The sequence below is a fragment of the Hylobates moloch genome, unplaced genomic scaffold (assembly GCF_009828535.3).
Source record: "Hylobates moloch isolate HMO894 unplaced genomic scaffold, HMol_V3 SCAFFOLD_8, whole genome shotgun sequence".
Classification (NCBI taxonomy): Eukaryota; Metazoa; Chordata; class Mammalia; order Primates; family Hylobatidae; genus Hylobates; species Hylobates moloch.
In genome coordinates this window covers 60326543-60353067 of record NW_026652283.1, presented here as the reverse complement: position 1 = coordinate 60353067, position 26525 = coordinate 60326543, and the positions used below count along the sequence as shown (strand labels likewise).

Genomic DNA, 26525 nt, shown 5'->3' with positions numbered 1-26525 from the left:
TGACTCTATTAGAAAACAAGGAAGTATAAATGGATGTGCAGCAGCCTCCGTGCTAATCTAAGAATCTATTAATATAACAGTATTAACAAATAGGATTTTGCCTAAGAATACAAGGTGATTGAACATTTGGAAATGTATTCATGTATTACACTAATAGATTAAGGAGAAAAGCTTCATGCTTTGCGTTACTAAAGGCCAAAAGACATTTGATAAAATTAAAAATCCATTCCTGACTTGAACTCAGTTTCTTCAGCTTTAAAATGGTGGTAAGGGGGTTGGAGATAGGGTTTGTATTATATGACCTCAAAGTTCCCTTCCACTGTAAAGATTTATGACTCTAACACTCTGCAGTGACCACTGGATAAGTTCTCCATAAAGAACATTGTGATGAGCCAAAATGTAAAAACTATATTATTTTTATCACTAAGTAATGCCCAACTGATCTTCTCCAACACTCAATATTCTTTTCTCCCTCCCTGAACCTGGGTGTGGCTCACACATGAGTGAAGAAAGGGTAAGGCCAAGACTTTGCAAAATGGAAAGGGTGTATGTTGAGCATACTATCTGGTAAATTTTTTAAAAATTAAAGTATAGTGGTCTATTTTTAGGCTACATCAAAACGACTCGCAGTCAAAACTTCAGGGATCCTTTATAGTCTGATGGCTACTTACTAAAAAGCAAATATCCTGAGGGAAGGATCTTCAGGAAAAGCACTAACGTGCACTGAGAGACCACCAGTGTATTAGACCGTTCTCACACTACTAATAAAAACATACCTGAGACTGGGTAATTTATAAAGGAAAGAAGTTAATTGACTAACAGTTCAGCATGGCTGAGGAGACCTCAGGAAACTTACAGTCATGGCAAAAGGGGAGGAAAACACATCCTTCTTCACATGGCAGCAGCAAGGAGAACTGCAGAGCAAAGTGGGAGAAAAGCCTCTTACAAAACCACCAGATTTTGTGAGAACTCACTCATTGTCACAAGAACACCATGAGAGTCCCTCCCACAACACGTGGGGATGATGGGAACTACAATTGAAGATGAGATTTGGGTGGGGACACAGCTCAACCATATCAACCAGATACCAGGCTAATCAAATGTACCACTTGCTGCAGGGATGTCAAGTATCTCAATGAGTGAATATGTAAAGAATTTTGTAGAGTAGAGGATCTCAAAGATGTCTACCATCTCTGGGTGGGCTATCTACTCAATCACAGCCAGAGGCTATGGGCTATCAACCATTCAATGGGCCTCTACACCCAGGATGCACCTAAACAAAGGTTTTATAAAAAAAGCATGATCTCAACAATGTTTTTCATGTAAGAATAACCTTCCTGGTAATTATAGTGATTTTAACAATTTAGCAACATTGACTGAAACCTCCTGAAGTTTGTTTGAAACACTGGAGTGAGCTTTTTGAACAATTCAGGAAAATAATAGTTCATATACAACTATTCTAATGTACACACAGTGGCAATTTCTTTTTCTTTTCTTCTTGTTTTTTTAGCCTTATTGAAGTACTGCAAAATACACATAGAGAAAACGGCAATTATCTTAAATATATAGTATGATGAATTTTTACAAACTAAACACATGTAATAGCCAGCATCCAGATCAATGGTCCTGTGCAATCACCAAGTGGCCAGCTTTCTTTATGAGGGAGCATAGGCACACTTGTAGTCCTAGCTACTCAGGAGTCTGAGGCTGAGAATGCTTGAGCCCAGGAGTTGGAGGCTGCAGTGAGCCAAGTTAATGCCACTGCACTCCAGCATGGGTGAAGTGAGGTCCTGAATCAAATAATAACAATAGTAAGTTACTACTCCAAAACCCCTCTGAAAGTTATTCCTCATTGCAGCATTTTATAAGCTGTTGTCTTTCATTTTCACTCCTACATTTCCTACTTTGGTTTCTCTCCAGATTGTAGAAGTCCTGTAGTAGATATAATAGGGAGTAGTAGACACAATGACATTAAACACGATTGATATGGTTTGACTGTGTCCCCACCCAAATCTCATCTTGAATTTAACTCCCACAATTTCCATGTGCCATGAGAGGAGCCCAGTACAAGGCGAATGACTCACGGGGGCAGGTCTTTCCTGCACTGTTCTCGTAATAGTGAATGAGTCTCATAAGATCTGATGGTTTTAAAACTGGGAGTTTCCCTGAACAAGCTCTCTTTTTGCCTGCCACCATCCACGTAAGATGTGACTTGCCCCTCCTTGCCTTCCACCATGATTGTGAGGCCTCCCCAGCCATGTGGAACTGTAAGTCCATTAAACCTCTTTCCCATACAAATTACCCAGTATCAGGTATGTCTTTATCAGCAGTGTGAAAATGAACTAATACAGTAAACTGGCACCAGTAGAGTGGGGCACTGCTGAAGAGATACCCAAAAATGTGGAATCAACTTTGGAACTAAGTAACAGGCAGAGGTTGGAACAGTTTGGAGGGCTCAGAAGAAGACAGGAAAATATGGGAAAGTTTGGAACTCCCTAGAGACTTGTTGAATGCCTTTAACCAAAATGCTGATCATGATATGAACAATGAAATCCAGGCTGAGGTGGTCTCAGATGGAGATGAGGAGCTTGTTGGAAATTAGAGCAATGGTGACTCCTGTTATGTTTTAGCCAAGAGGCTGGCAGCTTTTTGCCCCTGCCTAAGATATTTGTGGAACTTTGAACTTGACAGAGATGACTTAGGGTATCTGGCAGAAGAAATTTCTAAGCAGCAAAGCATTCAAGAGGTGACTTGGATGCTGTTAAAGGCATTCAGTTTTATAAGGGAAGCAGAGCATAACAGTTCAGAAAATTTGCAGCCTGACAATGTGATAGAAAAGAAAATCCCGTTTTCTTAGGAGAAATTCGATCTGGCTGCAGAAATGTGCATAAATAACAATAAGCCAAATGTTAATCCCCAAGACAATGGGTAAAATGTCTGCAGGGCATGTCAGAGGTCTTCACAGCAGCCCCTCCCATCACAGGCCTGGGGGCCTAGGAGGAAAATACGGTTTCAGGGGCCAGGCCCAGGGTCCCCATGCTGTGCGCAGTCTGGGGACTTGATGTCCTGTGTCCCGGCTGCTCCTTTTAGCCATGACTAAAACGCGCCAATATACAGCTTGGGCCATGGCTTCAGAGGGTGCAAGCCCCAAGCCTTGGCAGCTTCCACTGGTGTTGTGCCTGTAGGCGCACAAAAGTCAAGAATTGAGGTTTGAGAACCTCTGCCTAGATTTCAGAGGATGTACAGAAATGCCTGGATATCCAGGCAGAAGTTTGCTGCAGGGCCAGGGCTCCTCATGAAGAACCTCTGCTAGGGCAGTGCAGAAAGGAAATGTGGGGTCAGATCCCCCACGGAGTCCCTACCGGGGCACTGCCTAGTGGAGCTGTGAGAAGAGGGCCACCATCCTCCAGACCCCAGAATGGTAGACCCACCAACAGCTTGTACCGTGTGCCTGGAAAAGCCACAGACACTCAACACCAGCCTCTGAAAGCAGCCAAGTGGGAAGCTGTACCATGCAGAGCCACAAGGGTGGAGCTGCCCAAGACCATGGGAACCCACCTCTTGCATCAGCATGACCCAGATACAAGACATGGAGTCAAAGGAGATAATTTTGGAGCTTTAAGTTTGACTGCCCTGATGGATTTTGGACTTGCATAGGGCCTATAGCCCCTTTGTTTTGGCTAATTTCTCCCATTTGGAATGGCTGTATTTACCTAATGCCTATAACCCCATCGTATCTAGGAAGTAACTTGCTTTTGATTTTACAGGCTCATAGGCAGAACGGACTTGCCTTGTTTTGGATGAGACTTTAAACTGGGGACTTCTGAGTTAATGCTGAAATTAGTTAAGACTGGGGGACTGTTAGGAAGCCATGATTGGTTTGAAATGTGAGGACATGAGATTTGGGAGGGGCCAGGGGCAGAATGATATGGGTTGGCTGTATCCCCACCCAAATCTCATCTTGAATTGTAACTCCCACAGTTCCACGCGTGGTGGAAGGAACCCAATGGGAGGTGATTGAATCATGGAAGCAGGTCTTTCCTGCACTGTTCTCATGATACTGAATGAGTCTCACAACATCTGATGGTTTTAAAAATGAGAGTTTCCTGCACAAGCTCTCTTTTTGCCTGCCACCATCCACGTAAGATGTGACTTGCTCCTCCTTGCCTTCCACCATGATTGTGAGGCCTCCCCAGCCATGTGGAACTGTAAGTCTATTAAACCTCTTTCCTGTATAAATTACCCAGTTTCAGGTATATCTTTACCAGCATCATGAAAACGAACTATTACAATGATAAAGAAAAGCAGTGGAGAGATTATCAGCCCCACTCACTGAAGGTTGACAGGACTGCCTTAATGATATGTACAGGTTACTGTGTCCAAGCTTTCTTTATTTCTGAAAAGGCAATCAAATCTAACAAGAAAGTTTATAGACTTGAAAAAAAACACAATCTCACCATCCTAACATTAATTTTTAGTTTTATATGTCTCCTCCCATTGGTACAGGGATTTTTACCTAGCTCTAATTACAGTCATGCATCATTTAACGATAGGGATATGTTCTGAGAAATGCATCATTGAACAATTTCGTCATTGTGTGAACATCACGGAGTGCACTTACACAAACCTAGATGGTATAGTCTACTACATACCTAGGCTATATGATATAGCTTATTGCTCCTACACTGCAAACCTGCACAGCACATTACTATACTGAATACTGTAGGCAATTATAACACCATGGTAAATACGGCTCAAGTCTGTAATCCCAGCCCTTTGGGAGGCTAAGGTGGGAGGACTACTTAAGCCCAGGAGTTCGAGACCAGCTTGGGCAACACAGGTTAGGAAGACCCTGTCTCTACCAAAAATAAAACAATTGCCCAGGTATGGTGGCATGTGCCTGTAGTCCCAGCTACTCAGGAGGCTGAAGTGGGAGGACTGCTTGAGCCCAGGAGCCTGAGGCTGCAGTGAGCTATGATCACACCACTGCACTCCAGCCTGGGTGACAGAGCAAGGCCCTGCCTCTAAAAGAAAAATGAAAAAAAAAAAGGATAAAAAATGGTACACCTATATAGGGCATTTACCATGAATATAGCTTGCAGGACTGGAAGTTGCCGTGGGTGAGTCAGTGTGTGAGTGGTGAATGAATGTACTGTAGACTTTATAAACACTGTACACTTAGGCTACACTAAATTCATGTGTAAAAATTTCTTTCTTCAATAACAAATTAACCTTACCTTACTATAACTTTTTTACTTTATAAACTTTAAAATTGTTTTAATGTTTTGACTCTTTTGTAATAACACTTAGCTTAAAACACAAACACATTGTATAGCTATACAAAATACTGTATTTTCTTTTTTATATTCTTATTCTGTAAGTTTTTTTATATTTCTAGAAGGTTTTTGTCTTTTGAAACTTTTTAAACTTAAAAACAAAGACATAAATGCACACATTAGCCTAGGGCTTCACAGGGTCAAGATCCTCAAGACATCACTATGTGACAGGAATTTTTCAGCTCCATTATCATCTTATGGGACCACCGCAGTATATGTGGTCCAATGTTGTATCACATGACTGTGTAACTAGAGACATCTTACTCTTTTACTCCCAGCTGTGGACAAACAAGAAACTTTGCTGTTGTGGCTGCAGGAAGGCAAATGTTTTTCTAATACTTTGTACAACATAGTCCTCATGCCCACTATGTCTAACAGGTCACAAATATTCATTAATAAAATATAGTCAAACATTTAGGAGTTCACAATCTAGTGAGCAAGATAGGCATCATGGTGCACTGTTGTTTTTCCAAATGCCCATTGCTAATCTGTTCATCTTATTCTTCTGTCAAAGCAGTAAGGACAGAAGAAAAGATGTGAGTCATCCCAGAGTCACAGCCCTCTGGAAATGCCTGAAATCCATTCTTTCCTGTCCCTCAGATCACTGTAAGGACTTCAAGGTTCTCTCCAACCCTTATAGCTGTATGAAAACATTCTTTCTGATATGAGAGCCTCCACCCTCTCTCTAAGGAAAGTAAATCCTTTCTTAGTCAAGCTCTCCCTTTTCCACACTCCGGTCTTTCCCTGGAATGTCTCCTCTGTCCTTTTTCACACTCCGGTCTTTCCCTGGAATGTCTCCTCTGTCCTTCTTCCCCTCCTCCTTTCCCATTATACGTCTCACTAACCCTCAGGAAAATAGCTTTAAAATGTCCCCTCTGGAATGGGGCCCAGTCCACAGAGCACCTACCCTTGGTATAAGTCAGATGTCAAACTCAATTACCTACGAAGGCCAGGCAGAACAGTGTTCTTCTGACTTTGTTTGCATATTAAGTTCATGGAACATTCTCTACTTTCACAAAGAAACATGATCTTTTTTTCTTGAAATATACAGCCCTTAGTTAAGCTTTCATTTGCACAGTTTTGACAGATAAGAATGCAAGAACTATTTCTTTTTCCTCCCAATTCTACTCTAATGTCAGTAACTGGCAGAGGACCTTCTGAGTAACAGAGAACATATGCCCTCTAAAAGGCTACTCAGCAGCCACTGTTTGCCAAATGGAACATGGGCCTGGTGTTGCTGTGTTGCTAGATCTTCTGACCTTTCAGGAGACAAAAATCCAGATATTTTTAGGAAAAATCATGTTTTCAAAATGCTGATGTGCATGAAAGAAAAAGAGATCAGACTGTTAACTGTTGTCTATGTAGAAAGAGGAAGACATAAGAAACTCCATTTTGTTCTGTACTAAGAAACATTCTTCTGCCTTTAGATGCTGTTAATCTGTAACCCTAGCCCCAACGCTGTGCTCGCAGAAACATGTGCTGTGTTGACTCAAGGTTTAATGGATTTAGGGCTACGCAGGGTGTGCTTTGTTAAAAATGTGTTTGCAGGCAGTATGCTTGGTAAAAGTCATCGCCATTCTCCAGTCTCGAGTACCCAGGGACACAATGCACTGCGGAAGGCCGCAGAGACCTCTGCCCAAGAAAGCCTGGGTATTGTCCAAGGTTTCTCCCCACTGAGACAGCTTGAGATATGGCCTCGTGGGGAGGGAAAGACCTGACCGTCCCCCAGCCGTCCCCCAGCCGTCCCCCAGCCCGACACCAGTAAAGGATCTGTGCTGAGGAGGATTAGTAAAAGAGGAAGGCCTCTTTGCAGTTGAGATAAGAGGAAGGCATCTGTCTCCTGCTCATCCCTGGGAATGGAATGTCTCGGTGTAAAACCCGACGTACATTCTATTTACTGAGATAGGAAAAAACCGCCTTATGGCTGGAGGTGAGACATGCTGGCAGCAATACTGCTCTTTACTGCACTGAGATGTTTGTGTAAAGTCAAACATAAACCTGGCCTACGTGCACATCGAGGCACAGAACCTTTCCTTAAACTTATTTACGACACAGAGACCTTTGCTCACATGTTTTCCTGCTGACCCTCTCCCCACCATTATCCTATAGTCCTGCCACATCCCCCTCACCGAGATAGTAGAGATAGTGATCAGTAAATATTGAGGGAACTCAGAAACCAGTGCCGGCGCGGGTCCTCCGTATGCTAAGCGCTGGTCCCCTGGGCCCACTGTTCTTTCCCTATACTTTGTCTCTGTGTCTTATCTTTTCTCAGTCTCTCGTCCCACCTGACGAGAAACCCCCACAGGTGTGGAGGGGCTGGCCCCCTTCAGCGGACAGCTAATTCAAGACAATTTAAAATGCTCCGAAGTCTAAAGCAAACAAGTTCACAGAGTGCAGGAGCATTGCCAGTGTACAGCTTCTGGCACCGTAAATTCTAATGAGTATTTTATTATATTTGCTTAATTTACAACAGACAATTATATAATTATGCCTTTGACAGACATCAATAATCTGTTTCTGTATTCATTCTCCATATTTATAGAGTATTGTGTTTTCTAGCTGATTTCCACAACACATTGTTAACAGTGCCTTAGGCCAAACTACTCTTCGTTCCCAATTATTCTCTTTCTTCCCTACAAAGGGAGTTAAAACAAGGAGCTGCTAAAACTTGGAGCCAAATTAAGAGATTAAATTACATTAGCTTTAAACGGTTTTCTGGAGTGGCTAGAAATTTTTACCAGTAATCTTACTGCAAGTCCTGGGTCAGTGAAGAACTGGGTAAATATGATTAGCATGCACGGACAAACACATCACTGTGATGAAAACGCAAATCACAGTATGTGAGTCACTACTCTCAACACTGCCATGCCCCTGCCTTAAACCTGCCAGCCCCATCCAGAGAATTTTTCTCATCTCTGAACTCCAATCATTTACACCTTCCCCCATCAGAATTTACCCTACATTTTATTATAATTGCATATAAATATGCCTTCCCTGTAACAGCAGGGACTGTGTCTCTCCACTGTATGGCCTGGCACAGTGTCCAGCACACAGTAGGCAAAGCAAGAGTTACTGCACGAGCCAGTATCATCATCCAAACAACAGCTACCATTTCCAGAGCACCTACCGTGAGCTGACTAGTTTACCTACATTATCCTGGTGGCTTTCCCAGACCAGACCACCCAAACCAAAGCAGCCCCCCAGTCACCCTCTAGGCACATAACCCTATTTTAGTTCTCTGAATACGACTGATTGCTGTTTAACATATTTTGGTTTGTGTGCTTATTGTCTGTCACCGGTTTCCCTTCGGAAGAAAGCTCCAAGAGGACAGGCATCTTATCTACCTTGTACTTGGCTCATAGCAAATAAATGAATCTAAGCCGCCCACCTCCCTGAGTGACAGAGTTGGCCTGCACACAGTAGGTCTCAAAGAGTATGTTTTAAATTTTATATTTAGATTTCAAGATAATTGTGTTGAATATTTTATGGTTCATAACAAACAGAAAGGGGAGGGCAGAACAAAAATAAATAAAAGTTTAGTTACATTACCCTAGCACTCACATTGGCACGGGAATTTTTGCTGCAATAAGAAAGCCACTTCCTCTGACATAAGATCACCCACACTTCTGGGTCTTGCCACATCCTCTTAGACAGCTCATCGTGGCTGGGCTGGCTGGGGCGGTCAGGACTCCAGACGCTCACACTAAAACAGGGGCGGTAGTCGAGCAGTCACTCCACTCCTCTGTAGGGAGCTGGCCGCGAGTGGGTGCGCAGGAGGGTGCGCGCGCATCCGTGCAGCGCCCAGGGCGGCTGTGCGAAGCCGCCTCAACCTGCGCGCCGCAGCGATTCTCCACCTCGGGGCTCGCCTTCCTGCCGCTCTCCTCTTCCTTCCACCCTCAAAGCGCACACCCCCTGCATAGTCAAACCTGGCGCATCCTCAAGCTTCCAGGGGGCAACGTGACCGAGCACCGCATCACGTGTGCAGAGACGGCCTATAATGTCCGAAGGATGCCACCTAGTCGCAGGCCCGGCGGCGCCACGAACAGCGACCGCGGTAGTCCAGCTCGCGCCGCGTCAGGGCCCGGCCCGGCCCAGCCCAACCCCGCGCCCCGCGCCCCGCCCCCGCGGCCCGGCCCCCAGCGGCCGGCCTCCCGCGGCCCCGCCCCCGCTTCCCCAGTCCCCGCCCCTCGCGCCTTCGTTTATTCCTCCGCGCGCTGGGACCCGCTGCTTCTTCGCCAGAACCACCCGGTTGCTTGCTGTCCCAGCGGTGCCTCCTCATCACCGTCGCCATGCCCGGAGGTCTGCTTCTCGGGGACGTGGCCCCCAACTTTGAGGCCAATACCACTGTCGGCCGCATCCGTTTCCACGACTTTCTGGGAGACTCGTAAGTGGCCACCGCGTAGCCCTGTCCTGGCCTCGGTTGCGCCGGACTCGGAGGTGCCTTCCCTATTTCTTCTCCCTTCCGTCCTCCCGGCCGCTCAGCCCCCTGCGGCGCCCGCCCCCTCCCCCGCACCGGTTCCCGCGCGCGCCAGGCCATGTGGCCCCTGCTCAGCGTCGGCTGCGCTGCTGGGAGCTGGCACCCCTTCGGCCTGCCCTGCGCGGGCCACTCGATCCCTCCTGGCCTCCCCGCCTCCGGCGTGGCTGGGCCAGGCCACGCCAAGGTGGGGGTGGGGAGGATAAAATTGGATTCTGCAGGTTCTGGAAACTCACTGCCCGCGGGAGGGTTTGTTGTCCGTTTAACTCGTCTTAGTAAACTGTGCAGGTGGCGTGGTCAGGCCGAGGGCGCAGGGGCGGGGCGGCATTGGCGATCACTTCCCCGGACTAGTGCCCAGGGTCGCACCGCCTTCCCACCCTTCGTTCTGGAATTTGCTCCCTGGGGAGGATGGGTGTCTAAAGCCAAAGTCGGAGGACGCAGCTGCTGGCTATAGGTTACAGGAAGGCCAACGTATTATCTGAGGGTGCAGTGGTATATGCAGGCTTCTGGGCACAAAATGTGAAATTTAAAACCACTAGCTGCCAAGTAGGTGGCCGAAAGACTTTTTTTTTGTCCAGAGCCGCCTCCAATGGCCAAGATATGATTTGATAACAGCTTTAGGAAGAGCCAAGAACACTGCGTAGGTGTGCCCTCAGAGATTCCAGAACTTGCAACACTTGGAGGGAAGGACTTTCTGACGCTGTGCCTCTGTAGTGGCCTATTCTTGCTAGTGATGGCCGTTCCAGGCTCCAGGACACGTGACTCCCCAACTTTGAGACTTGTTTCCCAGTGGCTTGCCCCTCAATGTCCCCTCCGCTTTCTCCCTTGCTTCTAGCACATGAGCTTGCTGATGATAGCCAAATTGATGACCTGTGATCTGACTTGGCAGTTTTACCATTATGAATAGGAGTAGTAAATCGTAAATCGGTGTTGCCCTTTTTTTTTTTACAGCCCGAATCAGCAAACTGGAAGTTGCTTAGTTTTCATCAGAAGCATTCTAGGCATGTCTAGTTATATTATGGTTCTGAAGTACTGGTGGTCCCACTACACTGTGGGGCTCCAAGGCTTGACGACAGTTCTTCCCCAGATTATATCCTTTTTGTATACAGTATCCAGGGAGACAGGCTTATGAAATTAATCAGTGATTGGACAGGGCTGTGCAGAGAACCAGGGAGAGATTCTTACACATCGTATGCCTACCCAACCCCTTATAACCTCTTAAGTCCCTTTCCAGCAACTGAATAGGGAAAAGTTAAGCTTTGTGAAAGATAGGACTAGGCCAGAAAAAGGTTGAGAAATGGAATATTCAAACCTTGAAAGCAGAAAAATACTTTAGAAATACAGCTTATGGCCATTCTTATACTTAGGATCTAGGTAGTAATATTTCTCCAGCAATCCTTGGGATTTTTAGAGTTGTGTTCCTTCCCGTTTCTACCTGCAGCCCTCATCCCCATGAAACATAAACTATTTCCAGAACTGTTAGCTTGTATAGATTAAATATTAGCATAAAACATATTTACTGTGCCAACAATTATAAATGCTGTCACTTTTTAAGCTAACCATACTTTTTTGGGGTTTTGTTAATGTTTATTGGCCTCTAGATCCATCTAGATTTGATCAAAGGTGGTACTTTATCAGGGATCCATAGTTAGGAACACGATAGAAATATCTGCATTTATTAACTAATATGCAAGTCTGCCTAGGATCAGGCATAGTATTCCCTACCTTACCGGGAAGAGAAGTTTGAACCTTTTATATGTTTATGACACGTGGATTTTTGCCTGATTTTTCCAATTTTCTATTCTATATATGATCCCAAATCAGACTGTTAATTTTTGATTCAGGTATTTTTGAGAAGAAAAAATTAAAATGTATCTCTCTACCTTACCCCTGATCATTAGTAAACAACTAAAGAGGTTGGGTGCTACATTGGGTGAGTTTACTGGACCTTATCGCTGTTTCTGTAAGTGGTAGAAGCAGCTTCTTCATAGCACATCTTCACTAAGCAAAATATGTGTTTTCCAGGGGTCTTCTGGGGCTTAGTAAATGAGAACCATTCTCTTGAAGGAGGAAACCTTTTGTCTTTTGAAAATGGGTAAGAAAATGGGAGAATGTCACTGAATTACTCTTAAGTGCAGCAGTAGGAAGACTTGGAGGGGAAGGAAGGCCAAGGTAAGACATTCTCGGAGTTTATCCTATTTGTAGCCATGAGGTAAACTGGAGTTTCGATTCTGAGGGAGGGAAGAACGTGAACTGGCTTAAAACCAGTTCCTTTTGCATGATTCAGCAAAACAGTCTTTATGGACTCACAATGGAAAAAGAACTCCTAACTTTTCTAATTTATCCTCCTTTTAACGATACGAGAGGAAACGCCCTGTTCCATTTCTTCTCGACTTCTGGAGACCAACTTCTGGAGATCATCTAACCATTAAATAGATCGTTTTCCATAGAATCTAAGGCCTAGATTTTACTCATAGTGATATTATCTACTTCAAAAGATATACTCTCATGTTCTTCCTTTTGCCCTTCATAGTAAAGTGAACATAGTGCACACCTCCACAATCTTAAAAAAAGATATTAACTTTCTTTCCAGTCTTGCCATAGGGCCCTCCATCCTTTTTGTAAGAAGATCTTTTTCCTTCTTGAAACTTTGGGAGTTGAGTGGCAGCCGTTTAAGTGGGAAGGAGGTGCCCTTGTCTTTGCTTGTTCTCTGTGCTCAGGGAAACTTTGGAAAGGTCAGCTTGGCATCTAGGCTAGATTTAGTTATCTACTAGTTTAGGATCCTGCCTAAATCATCTGGTTTAGGATGGTTTGTTTAAGTTGATGGGGATGTGGAGAACTGAGTGTTAAATTTTCCTTTTCAGTTGAAAGAGTAATTTCTGTTGCCAAGAAGAAGGAAATGGTACTTCAGCTTTCTTGGTGACAGCTTGAAATGTGCTCAAAATCTATAAAATCTTAGACAATGATGACTTAGATATTAGTATTTATCTAAGAATTTGCTATTGTAGAAATCTATATTGCAGGCTATCAAAATTCTACCTCCTTGGTCTGAAGAAAGAAGAAAAAGAAACTGCAAATGAAGAGATAGGTAAAACTGCGAAGGTGCTATTGTTAGAGTGTAAATATTGGGTGTCATGTTTGGCAGGTTAGATCAGTAAAGTGGTTTTACAAAAGATTTTATATCCACTTCAAAGAAACCAAATGTCAACTTTAATTTTTACTTACAAATAGAAGATAGAAACCTATTTATTTCAGATTACATAATCTGTTTATTATTGCAGTCAGGCATTTGTTTGGATTCAGAGCATACTGGGACATCCATTATTGGAGCTGAATGTCAGGGTCTATGCTAGAAAAAAAATGTAGAAAAGGATAAGAAGAAATAATTAAGTTTTTTCAGTGAACTACTTGGCTTGAATAGCACAGATTTTATTAGCCAAAAAGGAGTCAGGGTGACACCATAATTATTAAAGGAGGCAACACCTTAACATTGGTCTTTTTAAATATGTGTCATCTTGAATTTCATGTCTTTGCTTGAATTGGGCTATAAGCATAGGCTTCTCTGGAGGTAAGTAGATTGAAAAGCATTCCTCAACAGAAAAGCTTAAAATATCATCATAAGCATTCATTTAAAAAAGAAAGCCTGTTTTTGATCCGGAAGTTGTGACTTTTCATTCTCTGTGATGTTGGTGATAACTCTTCATTCAATTGTGGCCTTGTTTTTCTTCCTTTCAGATGGGGCATTCTCTTCTCCCACCCTCGGGACTTCACCCCAGTGTGCACCACAGAGCTTGGCAGAGCTGCAAAGCTGGCACCAGAATTTGCCAAGAGGAATGTTAAGTTGATTGCCCTTTCAATAGACAGTGTTGAGGACCATCTTGCCTGGAGCAAGGTTAGTATCAACTGGCATGTGCTTTCAGCCTGAGATTATAGGTCAAATTATAAATTATAGAGTACTTGGTTTTGAGCTTAAGGTAAAAGTAAGCCTTAGGTTCAAAGTTCACTAATTATTTGAAAATTTCAGTTGAACCACACAGTGAGCACATTGCTAAATCCATTGGTCAGTCAATTCTCAGCCCTCCTCTTGGCCTGCCAGCAGCATTCAACCCAGGTGATCACTGTACCTCCTGAAACTTTTTCCTTTCTTGACTTCCAGGACACCACGTCCTAGCTGTTCCTGCTCACTGATTCTTCATCTCCCCACTCCTAATTTATGCTGAAGTTACCCTGAACTTATTTCTTGGACCTCCTCTCTTTTTTGTCTGCCCTCTTTCCCTTGGTGAGCTCATCCACTCACACCTTTAAATACCATCTATGTGCTGTGATTCTCAAATTTTCATGTCTATGCCAGACTCTTCCAGGTTCATATAACCACTGCCTACTTAGCATCTCTCCTGGGATGTCCAGTCATCTCAAACCTAGCATGTTTAACTAGGCCTCATTCTTAGATCCAGAGTTTTACTCATCTAAGCTAATGGCAACTACATTTTTATAGTTGTTCACACCCCAAATCCAGGAGCCATTCTGAATTCATGTTTTTTCACATCATACATCTGATTTATCCTCAAACTTGTCAGCTCTACCTTCAAAATATGTCCTGTATCATAGATGGAAGACTCACTTCCCAGGGATCTGTGTGACTTACCCTCATCTCTTTTGGGTCTCAACTCACAGGACATTTCATCAAAGCCTTTCTTGTCCTCATTATCTAAAATTATAACTCCTTTTCACATTCACCATCCCCTTCTCCTCAGCACTCTGCATATTACCTGTTTAGTTTGTTTGTTTCTTCCTAGTAGAGTGTAAACTCAGCAGGAACAGAGACTCCTGTTTTGTGCACTGCTAGAACAATGCTCACTACTCAGTATATCTTAGGTGATCAGTCAATATTTGTTGAATGAATTAACTGAAGGAAATACCTACTTTTAGCAAAAGAATTTACTTGAACAATAAATTTCGTGGTCTGAATTTACCTTGAAAACATTTTAAGGACTTTACTACACTGTGCTGTTAAGTAATAATGATAACTACTTTTTGAGGGATGTATACTAGAAACTATGTCAAGCATGTGCAGTTGAATAAAAGATGTATTCACTTGTGAGTTAGGGATCTGTGGCTGCATCCTATAGCAGTTAATGCCAGTTAATCCTAAATATCTGAGACTAGAAGAATCATGTGTAGGAGAAAAAAGAAGGGCAGTTATCGGTCTTGAAGTAGAATTTTTTTTCATTCCACTCATTCTCAGTGAGTGGTAACTGTAGTTTTTGCTATCATTTTTCATTTTCGTTTTTGCAGTTGAGCATACTTTTTTCACTCAGAGAGTTGGAGGGACTTGCCCAAGACTGCCCAATGGCAATGAGATTTGAACCTCAAATCAATGTTCTTTTTAATGCAAGATGATAAAGAGTAGGATTCAGCCTAATTTAGAATAGAATAAAGCCAAATAATTTAGGATAGGTTCTTTGGTGTTCATGGGTGTAATCTAATGCCCATGATGCAAGTGGCAGAGTAGAGAATTAGTGCACAGCGATACTTAAAGTGACATATTGCCAAAGGAAGCGTTTATAGCCCATTATATAATACCTTTTAAAGGATAGACGCATACTCAGGTTTATTTTACCTGCTGAGCTTCTGCCTTAGAAGTTTTCAGAATTGTGATTACACTGAATAGGAAAAAAGTCTGAACTATCAGAAGCAGTGCCGAAACTTTGACAAACAACTGATTATATAATAATCTGCCTCTAGCATGAGACTATATTAATTATTATTTAGCTCTGGTGACTTCATAAGTAGCCAGTGACAACAGAAAGTTAAGTTAATAAAATGAAGGAATGTTAGAATTTGTTTTCATCCGGGAGCCTGAGGCAGGAGAATGGCTTGAACCCAAGAGGTGCAGGCTGCAGTGAGCTGAGATCGCGCCACTGCACTCCAGCCTGGGCAACAGAGACTCCACCTCAAAAAAGTAAATAAATAAAAAAAATTTGTTGTTATCCACTTCAGAGCTCATTAATGCCACATTTGTCACATCTCTGTTGAGAAATCCACAATGGTTTTGTATCTGCTATGCCATCAAGCCCCTGTTTTACTTTCAAGGCTACACATAATAGACCTTATCCCAATTTTAAATCCTCTTTTCCATTACTTGCTAAACTCTATCCAACTAAGTTCCTCACTCTCCTATGTTTATGTACAGAGTTGCCCACATGTTTCATTAATATCATTCCTGGCCGGGCGCGGTGGCTCTCGCCTGTAATCCCAGCACTCTGGGAGGCCGAGGCAGGTGGATCACAAGGTCAGGAGTTCAAGACCAGCCTGGCCAAGATGGTGAAACCCCGTTTCTACTAAAAATACAAAAAAAAATTAGCCAGGTATGGTGGCGGGCGCCTGTAATCCCAGCTATTCAGGAGGCTGAGGCAGAGAATTGCTTGAACCTGGGAGGCGGAGGTTGCAGTGAGCCAAGATCGCACCACTGCACTCCAGCCTGGGCGACAGAGCAAGACTCTGTCTCAAAAAAAATATATGTATATACACACACACACACATATATATACACATATATATACGCACATGTATATATATACACACATACACACACACACACATATATATATGTGGTTCCTGATTCCTAGAATGCCTTTCTTTTCTCTGTGAAAAATCTTACCCATCCTTCAAGAGCCTAGATAGAAGTCCTGTTCTTTTTTTGAAGCCTTTTGTAACTCTTGGAGTCCCACAAATGGGAGTGTTCGTATGCTTCAGCATTTACCATCCACCATTTAACATTAGTCTTGCATTTGCTGCTGCTTCATACTGGAATCATCTCTAACCAAATGAGAAGTTCCTTTGAAGGCAGGAGCCATGTCTTACTCATCTGTATTCCACATGTACTTACCATAATGCTTAGCCCACCTTAAGTGCTAGATCAATGCTTAATCAAATAACAAAACTAGATTTTTTTTCTCCAAAAGCTTCCAGGGATAGGAAAAGTAGAAATAAATGGATGAATAAAGTTTTACTAGGGAAGGAGGGAGGTGTATCATTTTTCTTTAGTTCAGACTTGAAATGCTTTGTTTTCCGTTTGAATTTCACCCTAGTTTAGGTTTACTTCTGCCTTTTCACCCATTTATTTTTGACTTGTCCTTCAAGTATATATTCAACTCTCCATTCTTGTGTTTGCTTTGTTTTGTGATTTTTTTTTTTTTTTTTTTTTGGTCATTTCTTATTATTTGTCTTGTAACCTAACATCTGAGTCAGGGTGCTTTTGAGGCAGGGACCAGATCTATAAGATTTTCTTTACATATGGCATTATTTCTGGATGTGATGGATTTAACAAACCTATTGTATCTGATGATTTTTACAGTATTTGGGTACCCAGAGGTGCCTTGTATTTGGATCTAACTAAATTATTGCAATTTTAAAGGGGTTGCTGCTATTTTCTCATAGCAGTAAAAGCATGCTGAATTTAAGAGAACTGGGCATGAAAACAGCTTTGGTCCATGATTACAACCTAAGTACTGTACTCTGCTGTTATTCCTGGCAGTAATTGGAATGAAGAGTGTTCATCTACTCACTTTTTAAAATTAAAATTGCTTAAAGAAAATTACTGTGATTTGGTCCTCTTTCCTGTCTTGCAAGGTGATGGCTGTTAACTGATGAAATTCAGAGCATGTGTTGGGTTTAGATTCTTCTTTCCCTTTTTACTTGTGTTTCAGGATATCAATGCTTACAATTGTGAAGAGCCCACAGAAAAGTTACCTTTTCCCATCATCGATGATAAGAATCGAGAGCTTGCCATCCTGTTGGGCATGCTGGATCCAGCAGAGAAGGATGAAAAAGGCATGCCTGTGACAGCTCGTGTGGTAGGTCATACAAATTCATTTTGTAGTTGGCATAACTGATGAGGCTGTATGTCCATGTAAATGCTTGTACCAGCTAGAGGAGATAGGGGAATATCTACAATTATGAAATAACTGTGTATTGGCGACAATATCACTGATTATCTGTAATGCTGATGCAATTTTCAGCTAAATTTTTCAACTGCTTTATTCATAGTTCATGGAAATCAACAAAAAAAAGTTGTTTATCCTAAAATGTCTTCCAGAATTGAGAAACCTTTTCGTAGCTCTCCTGACCGCTCTCCTGACCGCCCTGTCTTTAAAGTGATGGGCCATATCCTTCTTCATAAGGCAGCTCTATTTTAAGTTTTTATTTCTTCTGTCCTCTGCCCACTAGAAAACAAACCCAATCCCTCATCTGAATAAATGCACAACTATTCAAGGAACAATATCAACTCCCATTAGTATTATTTTTATGATAGTCATCCCCAATTGACACAGCCTTTCCCTCGATTAAATTTGCATATCAGTTTTTCTTACTGGGATAGCCAGAACCAAATAGAATTCCCTTCTAAGTTTGGAAAATAACAGGGAGAAGAAAATTATCTGTATTCCAGCCATCCACATTAGCAGTTGGTGTATCCTTCTAGATGCTTTGTTTTTGTCTTGTTTTTATACCCTTGAACATTATTAATGACTGCAGAGCTTTCTAAGTGGCTTTAATAACACTCAAAGAACTCTTCCTGTTTATGCCCTTCTGTGCTTTACAGGTGTTTATTTTTGGTCCTGATAAGAAGCTGAAGCTATCTATCCTCTACCCAGCTACCACTGGCAGGAACTTTGATGAGATTCTCAGGGTAGTCATCTCTCTCCAGCTGACAGCAGAAAAAAGGGTTGCCACGCCAGTTGATTGGAAGGTAAAGATGTTTTTAAAAAAGCAGTTTCTCTACTTGCCTGAAAGGCCAGTCTCTAAATGGCCAACTTCAAGGTCTATGTTACCTGGGTCTCTGTTTCTAGCACACAAGTACACTGGGAGGACTTTTCCTCGTGGCTGAGTTCAAGATTTGCTGAGAGAGGCCCTTTTCAAGGTCTTTATAACACCTTTTATACACAACACAAACTCCCTATATGGCTTTCTAACTTTTAGATAATTTGGAAAAATTATTTGTCAGAATGATTCCTTTTCCTAATAGAAGGTTTAAAAAAAAAACAAAAAACTTATCTAACCCTTCCCTGATGGCAAAATATTTATCGCACAGTCTTTTTTTTTTTTTTTTTTTTTTTTTTTTGAGACAGAGTCTCGCTCTGTCGCCCAGGCTGGAGTGCAGTGGCGCGATCTCAGCTCACTACAAGCTCCGCCTCCCGGGTTCACAGCATTCTCCTGCCTCAGCCTCTCCGAGTAGCTGGGACTACAGGCGCCCGCCACCATGCCCAGCTAATTTTTTGTATTTTTAGTAGAGACGGGGTTTCACCGTGGTCTCGATCTCCTGACCTCATGATCCGCCCGCCTTGGCCTCCCAAAGTGCTGGGATTACAAGTGTGAGCCACCGTGCCCGGCATATCGCACAATCTTGACTGGCCATTTCCGTTAAGTCATGGCTGTAAAAGTACTGGTGTATTAATGTCATTAAGTATTTCATTTCTCTTAAGCTTCATTCTTTTAAATCTGTGCTAGAATTCTCCAAAATTTGTTCATAAACTTTTCATCTTTAGGACATGGATAACATCAAAAGAGTATCTTAACATTGCTACATTTTTAAAATAATGCTAACCTGAATACCAGGTTTTGTTTTTTCTGACAGACAAATCACTTAAATTCTGTATCCATTAGTTAACTTATTATTACTTATTTATGTACTTATTGAGCCCAGATAGTAGTGAACTGGGGAGATAGCAGTGAACAATAGAAAGTACTAGCCCTCATAGAACTTCCATTCCAGTGAGTGGAGACAAACAGTAAACAAGTTTATTAAGTGGTGATAACAGGTGCTACAGGAAAGAATCAAGCACAGATGGGGAGAATAACAGCACAGGGGTGGGAGAGGGACGAGCACTATAGGCAGAAGGAGCAATTAGTGCAAGAAACTGGGCCTACAAGTGAGCTTGGCATCTTGGAGGAATACAAAGAAAGCTAGCATGCCTGGAGAAGAAGCCGCAGAAGGTGGGGTGAGGGACAAGAGACGAGAGGAGGCAGGATTCCATCACACAGGGCTTGCAGGCCATGATACTCACAATTAAATGTAAAGTGTGGTGGCCAGCTGTTACTGGGTTTAAAACAGGGCTGTTTCTTGTTAAAATGGGGGAACTGCTTTCCCGCCAAAAGTGCCAAAGATCAACTTGGAAAACAAAATCCTCAGAGAGGGGAGAGTAAAGAACACTTGATGAGTCTCATTAGCACCTGTAGCTACTTTTCTAAAGTTAATTCCTGAAGGCCTTGAAGCTTCATTATGAGACTGAATTTCACCATTCTCAATGTCTTTCAATAGGATGGGGATAGTGTGATGGTCCTTCCAACCATCCCTGAAGAAGAAGCCAAAAAACTTTTCCCGAAAGGAGTCTTCACCAAAGAGCTCCCATCTGGCAAGAAATACCTCCGCTACACACCCCAGCCTTAAGTCTCTTGGAGAAGTTGGTGCTGTGAGCCAGAGGATGTCAGCTGCCAATCATGTTTTCCTGCAGCAATTCCATAAACACATCCTGGTGTCATCACAGCCAAGGTTTTTAGGTTGCTATACCAATGGCTTATTAAATGAAAATGGCACTAAAAGTTTCTTGAGATTCTTTACTCCCTGCCTTCACCAGCAATCAATTCCATTCATACATCAGCACTCTACTGGTTCTGTTTGAAATATGTTCTGTATTTAAAACTCAAATCTTGTTGGATCTCTGCAGGGCTTGTGACCAATGAGGTCATATTTGTTGATGGTTGACAAAGCTTGCTTCACTCCATCAGAGAATGACTATCAATTTTTTTTTTAACTCTCCTATCATGTCCTCTCTTCTGTCACCCATTTTGAAGAGTGGCAGAACTTGAGGTTCAACTTCCTCTGTAAATATCCAAGTATAAAGCCCAGGAACTTCTAGAATAACCCAGATGCGCTTTAATATTCTTTTAATATGTTTTGATCACAGAACTTCTAGAATAACCCGGATGCTCCTTAATATTCTTTTAATATGTCTTGATCACAGCTGGGGGAAAAAAGCTTTTTAATTCTGTACCTTTCTAGCATATAAGTGAAGAGCAGGGGAAGAGACCTTTAAATATTTTGCTATAAAAAAATTTGTGATAAGTTTTGTCAAAATGGGGAGATTGCAGAAAAGGCTTCCCTTGTCTTCCAAGGAGGTATAGCAGGTGTGAGCAATATTAGTGCCATGTGCCTTTCACACAGGGTTTGCGTTTATCAGTCTGTTTTCCGATGATGTGTACATGAAAGAGTACACCATGTGAAGAGAAGAGAGAATGATTGAAAATGTTTTATTATAGAACTCTTCTTGCAGTGGGTTGCTATTTTCTAGATTTTACTTTTTAGGGAACAAAATAAAATCCTTTGTTAAAATGGGATCAGAGAATTCTGTTGTCATATTTTGAAGTATCAGCTTAAACTTATGTCCTGAAGGGCAGAGGCTTCCTTCTTACTAGGATTGGCATGAGTAATTTCTTCCAAAGACAGATACATAAGATTTTATATAATGAAAATGGAGGAACAGCTGAAGAACGTGTGATGTCACCACATATCTTGGTCCACTTTGCTCCTTCATGTTACTTGCTTGGATCCTACAGTCCCATGATATTATGATCCCTGGTATAAAGAGCTCTCCTAACCCAGTGCCTTAATGGGATTGCTGGGTGTAGGAATGTGAACCTCAAAGATAATGGTACACCTGTGCTTTTTGCTGCTCTGAATACTCTCTCAGACTTTGATTATACTCTACTAATAAGTGCTAGGTTTAGAAAAGGGTCTCCCATTTACGATGTCTTAGTCTGCTTGGGCTGCTATAGCAAAAATACTATAGACTGGGTGGCTTAAACCACAAACATTTCTCACAGTTCTGGAGACTGGAAGTCCAAGATCAAGGCACTGGTAAATCCTATCTGGCAAGGACCTGCTTCCTGGTTCGTAGTTAGCTGCCTTCTTGTATCCTCACATGACCAAAAGAGGGAGAGGGATCATTGCCCAACGTCTCATAAGGTCACTAATCCCATTCACGAAGGCTCCACCCTCATGACCTAATAATTACCTCCCAAAGCCCCTACATCCAAATACTATCACACTGGGGATTAGGCTTTAACATAAGAATGTTGAGGAGACACATTCAGTCCATAGCACCTGGTATAGTCCTTTGAATGAAACCTTTTTTTTTTTCTTTTTTGAGGCAGTCTCACCCTGTCCAAGCTGGAGTACAGTGACACAATCTCGGCTCACTGCAACCTCTGCCTCCCGGGTTCATGCAATTCTCCTGCCTCAGCCTCCCGAGCAGCTGGTGCCACAGGCACATACCCACTCCCAGCTAATTTTTGTGTTTTTAGTAGAGACGGGATTTCACCATATTGGCCAGGCTGGTCTCAAACTCTTGACCTTGTGATCCACCCGCCTCAGCTTCCCAACGTGCTGGGATTACAGGCATGAGCCAATGTGCCCAGTCGAAACCTCTATATTTTTATTGAGTAGAATAATGTAAAACAAGCCCTAATGCCATGTGTTAGACAAATCATTAAGCCTTTAGTTTCCTTGATTACTCCACATGTAGAATTTGAGTAACACTAAGAAGGTCAAGAATGTAGGTAGAAATTCCAATTCTGGGGAATGCTGGTTTGAAAGAGACAAGAGGGCTAGCTAGCTTCCTGCTCTCATTCCTCCGCATTTCAATATATTTTGCCCTGAGCTAATACTGCTGAGCATGGTGGCATGCACCTGTAGTTGCAGCTACTTGGGAGGCTGAGAGCAGGAGGATTGCTGGAGCACAGGAGTTTGAGTCTAACCTGGGCAACACAGACCCAGTCTCATAAATAAATAAATGCTCTCTGTCCTCTTACAGCAAATCTGACTATCCCCAGCTCCTGTTGTTTCCCTATCAGGGTCCTCACTGCTCTCTTCTCTTCACTTTGATATTTGCCTCTTTTGTTCTTGTCTCTCTCATGGAGAGTCTGGCTTCACCTTTTTTATGGTGCTAGTTCAAAGTTTAAATCTCCAACATTAGTTACTCAGATTTGAATCTTGTTTGCAGATGGATGGAACATTTGCTGTTTAATTTGCAAATTCTAAATGGGATTCGTCAACGTTTTCTCCAACCTCAAACCTATCTATTGTCCCTCTTACCTCTTATTCAGCCTTGGTGTGTGCTTGGCTATATATACTATTCTACCTGTATAGATGATGTCAGTATAAAAATGCTGAAAGAGAGCTTAAAGAAAATGGGTCATGTACCCTCAAATTGAATTCTGGTTCTGTCACTAAGTAGCCATGAAGCCATGAGCCTTGTGCAAGTATTCTTTTCCAAACATAAAATATTACCTAATGAATATGCATTTCCAGGATGGAAGTGATCCTTAAGTACATTTTTAAATACAGTCATGCATTGCTTAATGACCGGGATATGTTCTAAGAAAAGCACCATTAGCCAATTTCTTTGTTGTGTGACCATTACATAGAGTATACTTATACAAACCTAGATGGTATATATTTTTATTTTCTATGTATTTTATCATATTGAAAACCAAATGTCCCAGCATCATTACTGAATATCAGTCATTTCCCTACTTGATCTGCAATGCTAACATCAAATGCAATATATTAGGTTTCTATAAATGCTCCATTAAAGGCTTATGGGACAACTGTCATATATGTGGTCCATCATTTGAAGCACTGTTACTTGACGCATGACTGTAACAGTATTAGGCAGGGAGAGTAGAGTCCCCTTATGAGAATTGCTGCCCTCAATTTTCATAGAAAAGAATAAATTTAATTATGCATCCAATGATTTATTTATAGGAAGTGAATTAATGTATGGCTACTGCAGCTATGCAAGAAATACAACTTGAGAGGCAGTCCATGCAACCTCAAAGAGTTAGGAAATGCTTTGGCTAGTCTTCTAAAGTGTACAGTCTTCTAAGGTGACCAAAGTGATTCCTTTGTTGTGGTCTTGTCAAAAGTCTGATCTTACCCCCAACCTCCAACCAAAAGATAGGGATCTGCAGTGAGAAGCTCAGCAAAGGGATAAGAAGCCAGAATGGCTGTGCCTAAATGGCCAAGTCAGGATGCCAATTACTGGGTGCAGTGAACTGGCATAGGGATTTACTCCCTCACATCCATTTGACCCTTCCTTTTTGAAACAATGCAAATTGAGGAAATGCTGACAACTTTGATTCTAGCTGAATGGGCATAGCATTAACTGGTTAAAAGGCCATCGCTACCCTCTTGTCATTCAGAAATGGCCATGTAACTACATCACTTCTTGCTGATGAGACACAAATAGAGGACTGTTGGAGGTTTCTAGAATTCTTTCTCACCTGGAGAGCAATTGTAAGCATTTGTTTGTCTCCCACTGGATATAAACAAGAAAACATGAAGCACTAGTTGCTGCTGGTAGCTGTCTTACAACCTAGGAGTAGTGAATCAGCCATAGAATGAGGCTAGAAAGGTAAACAGCAGAGTGGAGAGAAAGAAAAACTGATATTTGATGACCTTCACTGAGTCTACCAATCACAAACATGTCCCGCCTCTTAACTTGCATTACATAAAATTAAAAATTTCTTTAGTATTTAAGTCTGAGTTGGGTTTTCTGGTACTTGCAGCCCACAGTATCCTAACATACACATGGGATGAAGTATTATCCTCTAGTTGTCTCAAATATATGGTGATGTACCATCTCCTAAACAAACAGACATATGTTTTCTTCTACTCCTCTATCACCTATACTTGTGGAACTCAGGCTTCAATCAGCACTAAACCACCTGAGGAGCACATTAAAATGCAGAGCCCAAAGGCCTACCCCCAGGGATTGATTCCATAGGTGGCTATAAGTCCATTTTCTTTAACTTTAAAACAATATTTTAGACACAGGGTCTCACTATGTTGTCCAGGCTAGCCTCCAACTCCTGAGCTTAAGGGATTCTTCTGCCTCAGCCTCCTGAGCAGCTGAGATTACAGGCACATACCACCACTCACGGCTCACAAATTCACTTTTGACAACCCAGGTGACCTGTGACGCAGGGTACAACAAACACTGCTATTGTTCAACCGATACCCATTTCCCTCTTAAGCCTTACTAAGAACACCAAGATTGCATTAGGGTAACAAGGTGAGGTGCCAATTCATCTCAAGGTGAATTTTGAAATAGGTGTGGCCATGTGACAGTTCTGGCCTAGGGTCAGGTCCCTTCCTAACTGAAAAGGCAAAGCCTCATTAGGAGAAAGCTCTTAGCCCTACTCCTGAAAAACAGTTGGGAGGCCTGGTGTTAATAGGTGTTGTTTCGCCACCATGAGGATAAATATCACAAGCCAAGGATGAAGAAGAAGTAGGCTACAGGAACCCTGGGTCCGTAATAACATCCGCAAGCAGCTGCACCACTCCTGTCTTCCTATTTCCAGACATCCTGTTAAACTGGAAAGATGAACCCCTATGTGTTATGCCACTAGGGTCAGTTTCTGTAATGTTCAGAAACACCTCATATTTGTTGACACACAGATGCTCCAAGGACCACACTGAGAAATACTGCCTTATTAAGCTAGGTATAGAAGTTTCTTACTAGTTTGAACTTGACTTCCTCTCTTGTATTCCCTTCTATTCTTACCTCTGTCCAAGGTGTGTGAACCAGAGCGACTCCATCTTAAATAGGAGCTGGGTAATGTTGGGAACAGGCCCCCCAAAATCTGGCCATTAACTGGCCCTAAAACTGGCCATAAACAAAATCTCTGCAGTACTGTGACATGTTCATGATGGCCATGACACCCACGCTGGAAGGTTGTGGGTTTACTGGAATGAGGGCAAGGAACACCTTGCCCACCCAGGGTGGAAACCTCTTAAAGGTGTTCTTAAACTACAAACAATAGCATGAGCGATCTGTGCCTTAAGGACATGCTCCTGCTGCAGATAACTAGCCAAACCCATCCCTTTATTTTGGTCCATCCGTTTGTTTCCCATAAGGAATACTTTTAGTTAATCTATAATCTATAGAAACAATGCTTATCACTGGCTTGCTGTTAATAAATATGTGGGTAGATCTCTGTTTGAGGCTCTCAGCTCTGAAGGCGATGAGACCCCTGATTTCCCACTCCACACCTCTATATTTCTGTGTGTGTGTCTTTAATTCCTCTAGCGCTGCTGGGTTAGGGTCTCCCTGACCGAGCTGGTCTCAGCAGGGTAAAATGAGGCTGAAACCTACTGGGCTGTGTTCCCCGACAGTTAAGGCATCCTGAGTCACAGGATGAGATAGGAGGTTAGCACAAAATACAGGTCATAAAGACCTTGCTGATGAAAAGGTTGCAGTAGGCCAGCCAAAACCCACCAAAAGCAAAATGACAATGAGAGTGACCTCTGGTTGTCCTCACTGCTACACTCCCACCAGTGCCATGACAGTTTACAAATGCCATGGCAACATCAAGAAGTCACCCTATATGGTCTAAAAAGGGAACCTACCTCCTGTTTAGTGTACCATCAAGAGCTAACCATAAAATGGGCAACCAGCAGCCCTTGGGGCTGCTCTGTCTATGGAGTAACCATTCTTTTATTTCTTTACTTTCTTAATAAACTCGCTTTCACTTTGCACTGTGAACTCACCTTGAATTCTTCCTTGCACAAGATCCAAGAACCCTCTCTTGGGGTCTGGATCTGCACCCTTTTCCTGTAACATATTTCTGGCAACCACAAAGGGACTATCGTGCAG

At 42.4% G+C, this 26525-nt stretch overlaps 2 protein-coding genes across 2 annotated transcripts in view; one reads left to right on the top strand and one right to left on the bottom strand.

Annotated features, from left to right (window-relative positions):
• Positions 1-9385, bottom strand: part of TNFSF4 (TNF superfamily member 4) — a 310041-nt gene extending 300656 nt beyond the window's left edge. Inside the window, exons 1-2 of the mRNA XM_032160964.2 lie at positions 9263-9385; positions 8898-9039 (exon numbers count right to left, since the gene is read on the bottom strand). The gene's annotated coding sequence lies outside the window, so the exon portion shown is untranslated. The remainder of the gene's footprint in view (positions 1-8897; positions 9040-9262) is intronic.
• Positions 9386-9527: 142 nt separating this feature from the next.
• On the top strand, positions 9528-21204 carry PRDX6 (peroxiredoxin 6). The gene is made up of 5 exons (XM_032160963.2): positions 9528-9720; positions 13546-13702; positions 17520-17666; positions 18413-18559; positions 20129-21204. Exons 1-5 carry the CDS (start codon positions 9626-9628, stop codon positions 20255-20257), a joined length of 675 nt encoding a protein of 224 aa, XP_032016854.1. The 5' UTR covers positions 9528-9625; the 3' UTR covers positions 20258-21204.
• The last annotated feature ends 5321 nt before the right edge of the window (positions 21205-26525 follow it).

What these genes read in the sequence shown, in the direction of transcription:
- PRDX6 (XM_032160963.2), top strand. Translation starts at nt 9,626, where the DNA reads ATGCCCGGAGGTCTGCTTCTCGGGGACGTGGCCCCCAACTTTGAGGCC. An exon ending in CACGACTTTCTGGGAGACTC is followed by an intron (nt 9,721 to 13,545) that starts GTAAGTGGCCAC and finishes TCTTCCTTTCAG; the next exon opens with ATGGGGCATTCTCTTCTCCC. An exon ending in ACCATCTTGCCTGGAGCAAG is followed by an intron (nt 13,703 to 17,519) that starts GTTAGTATCAAC and finishes CTTGTGTTTCAG; the next exon opens with GATATCAATGCTTACAATTG.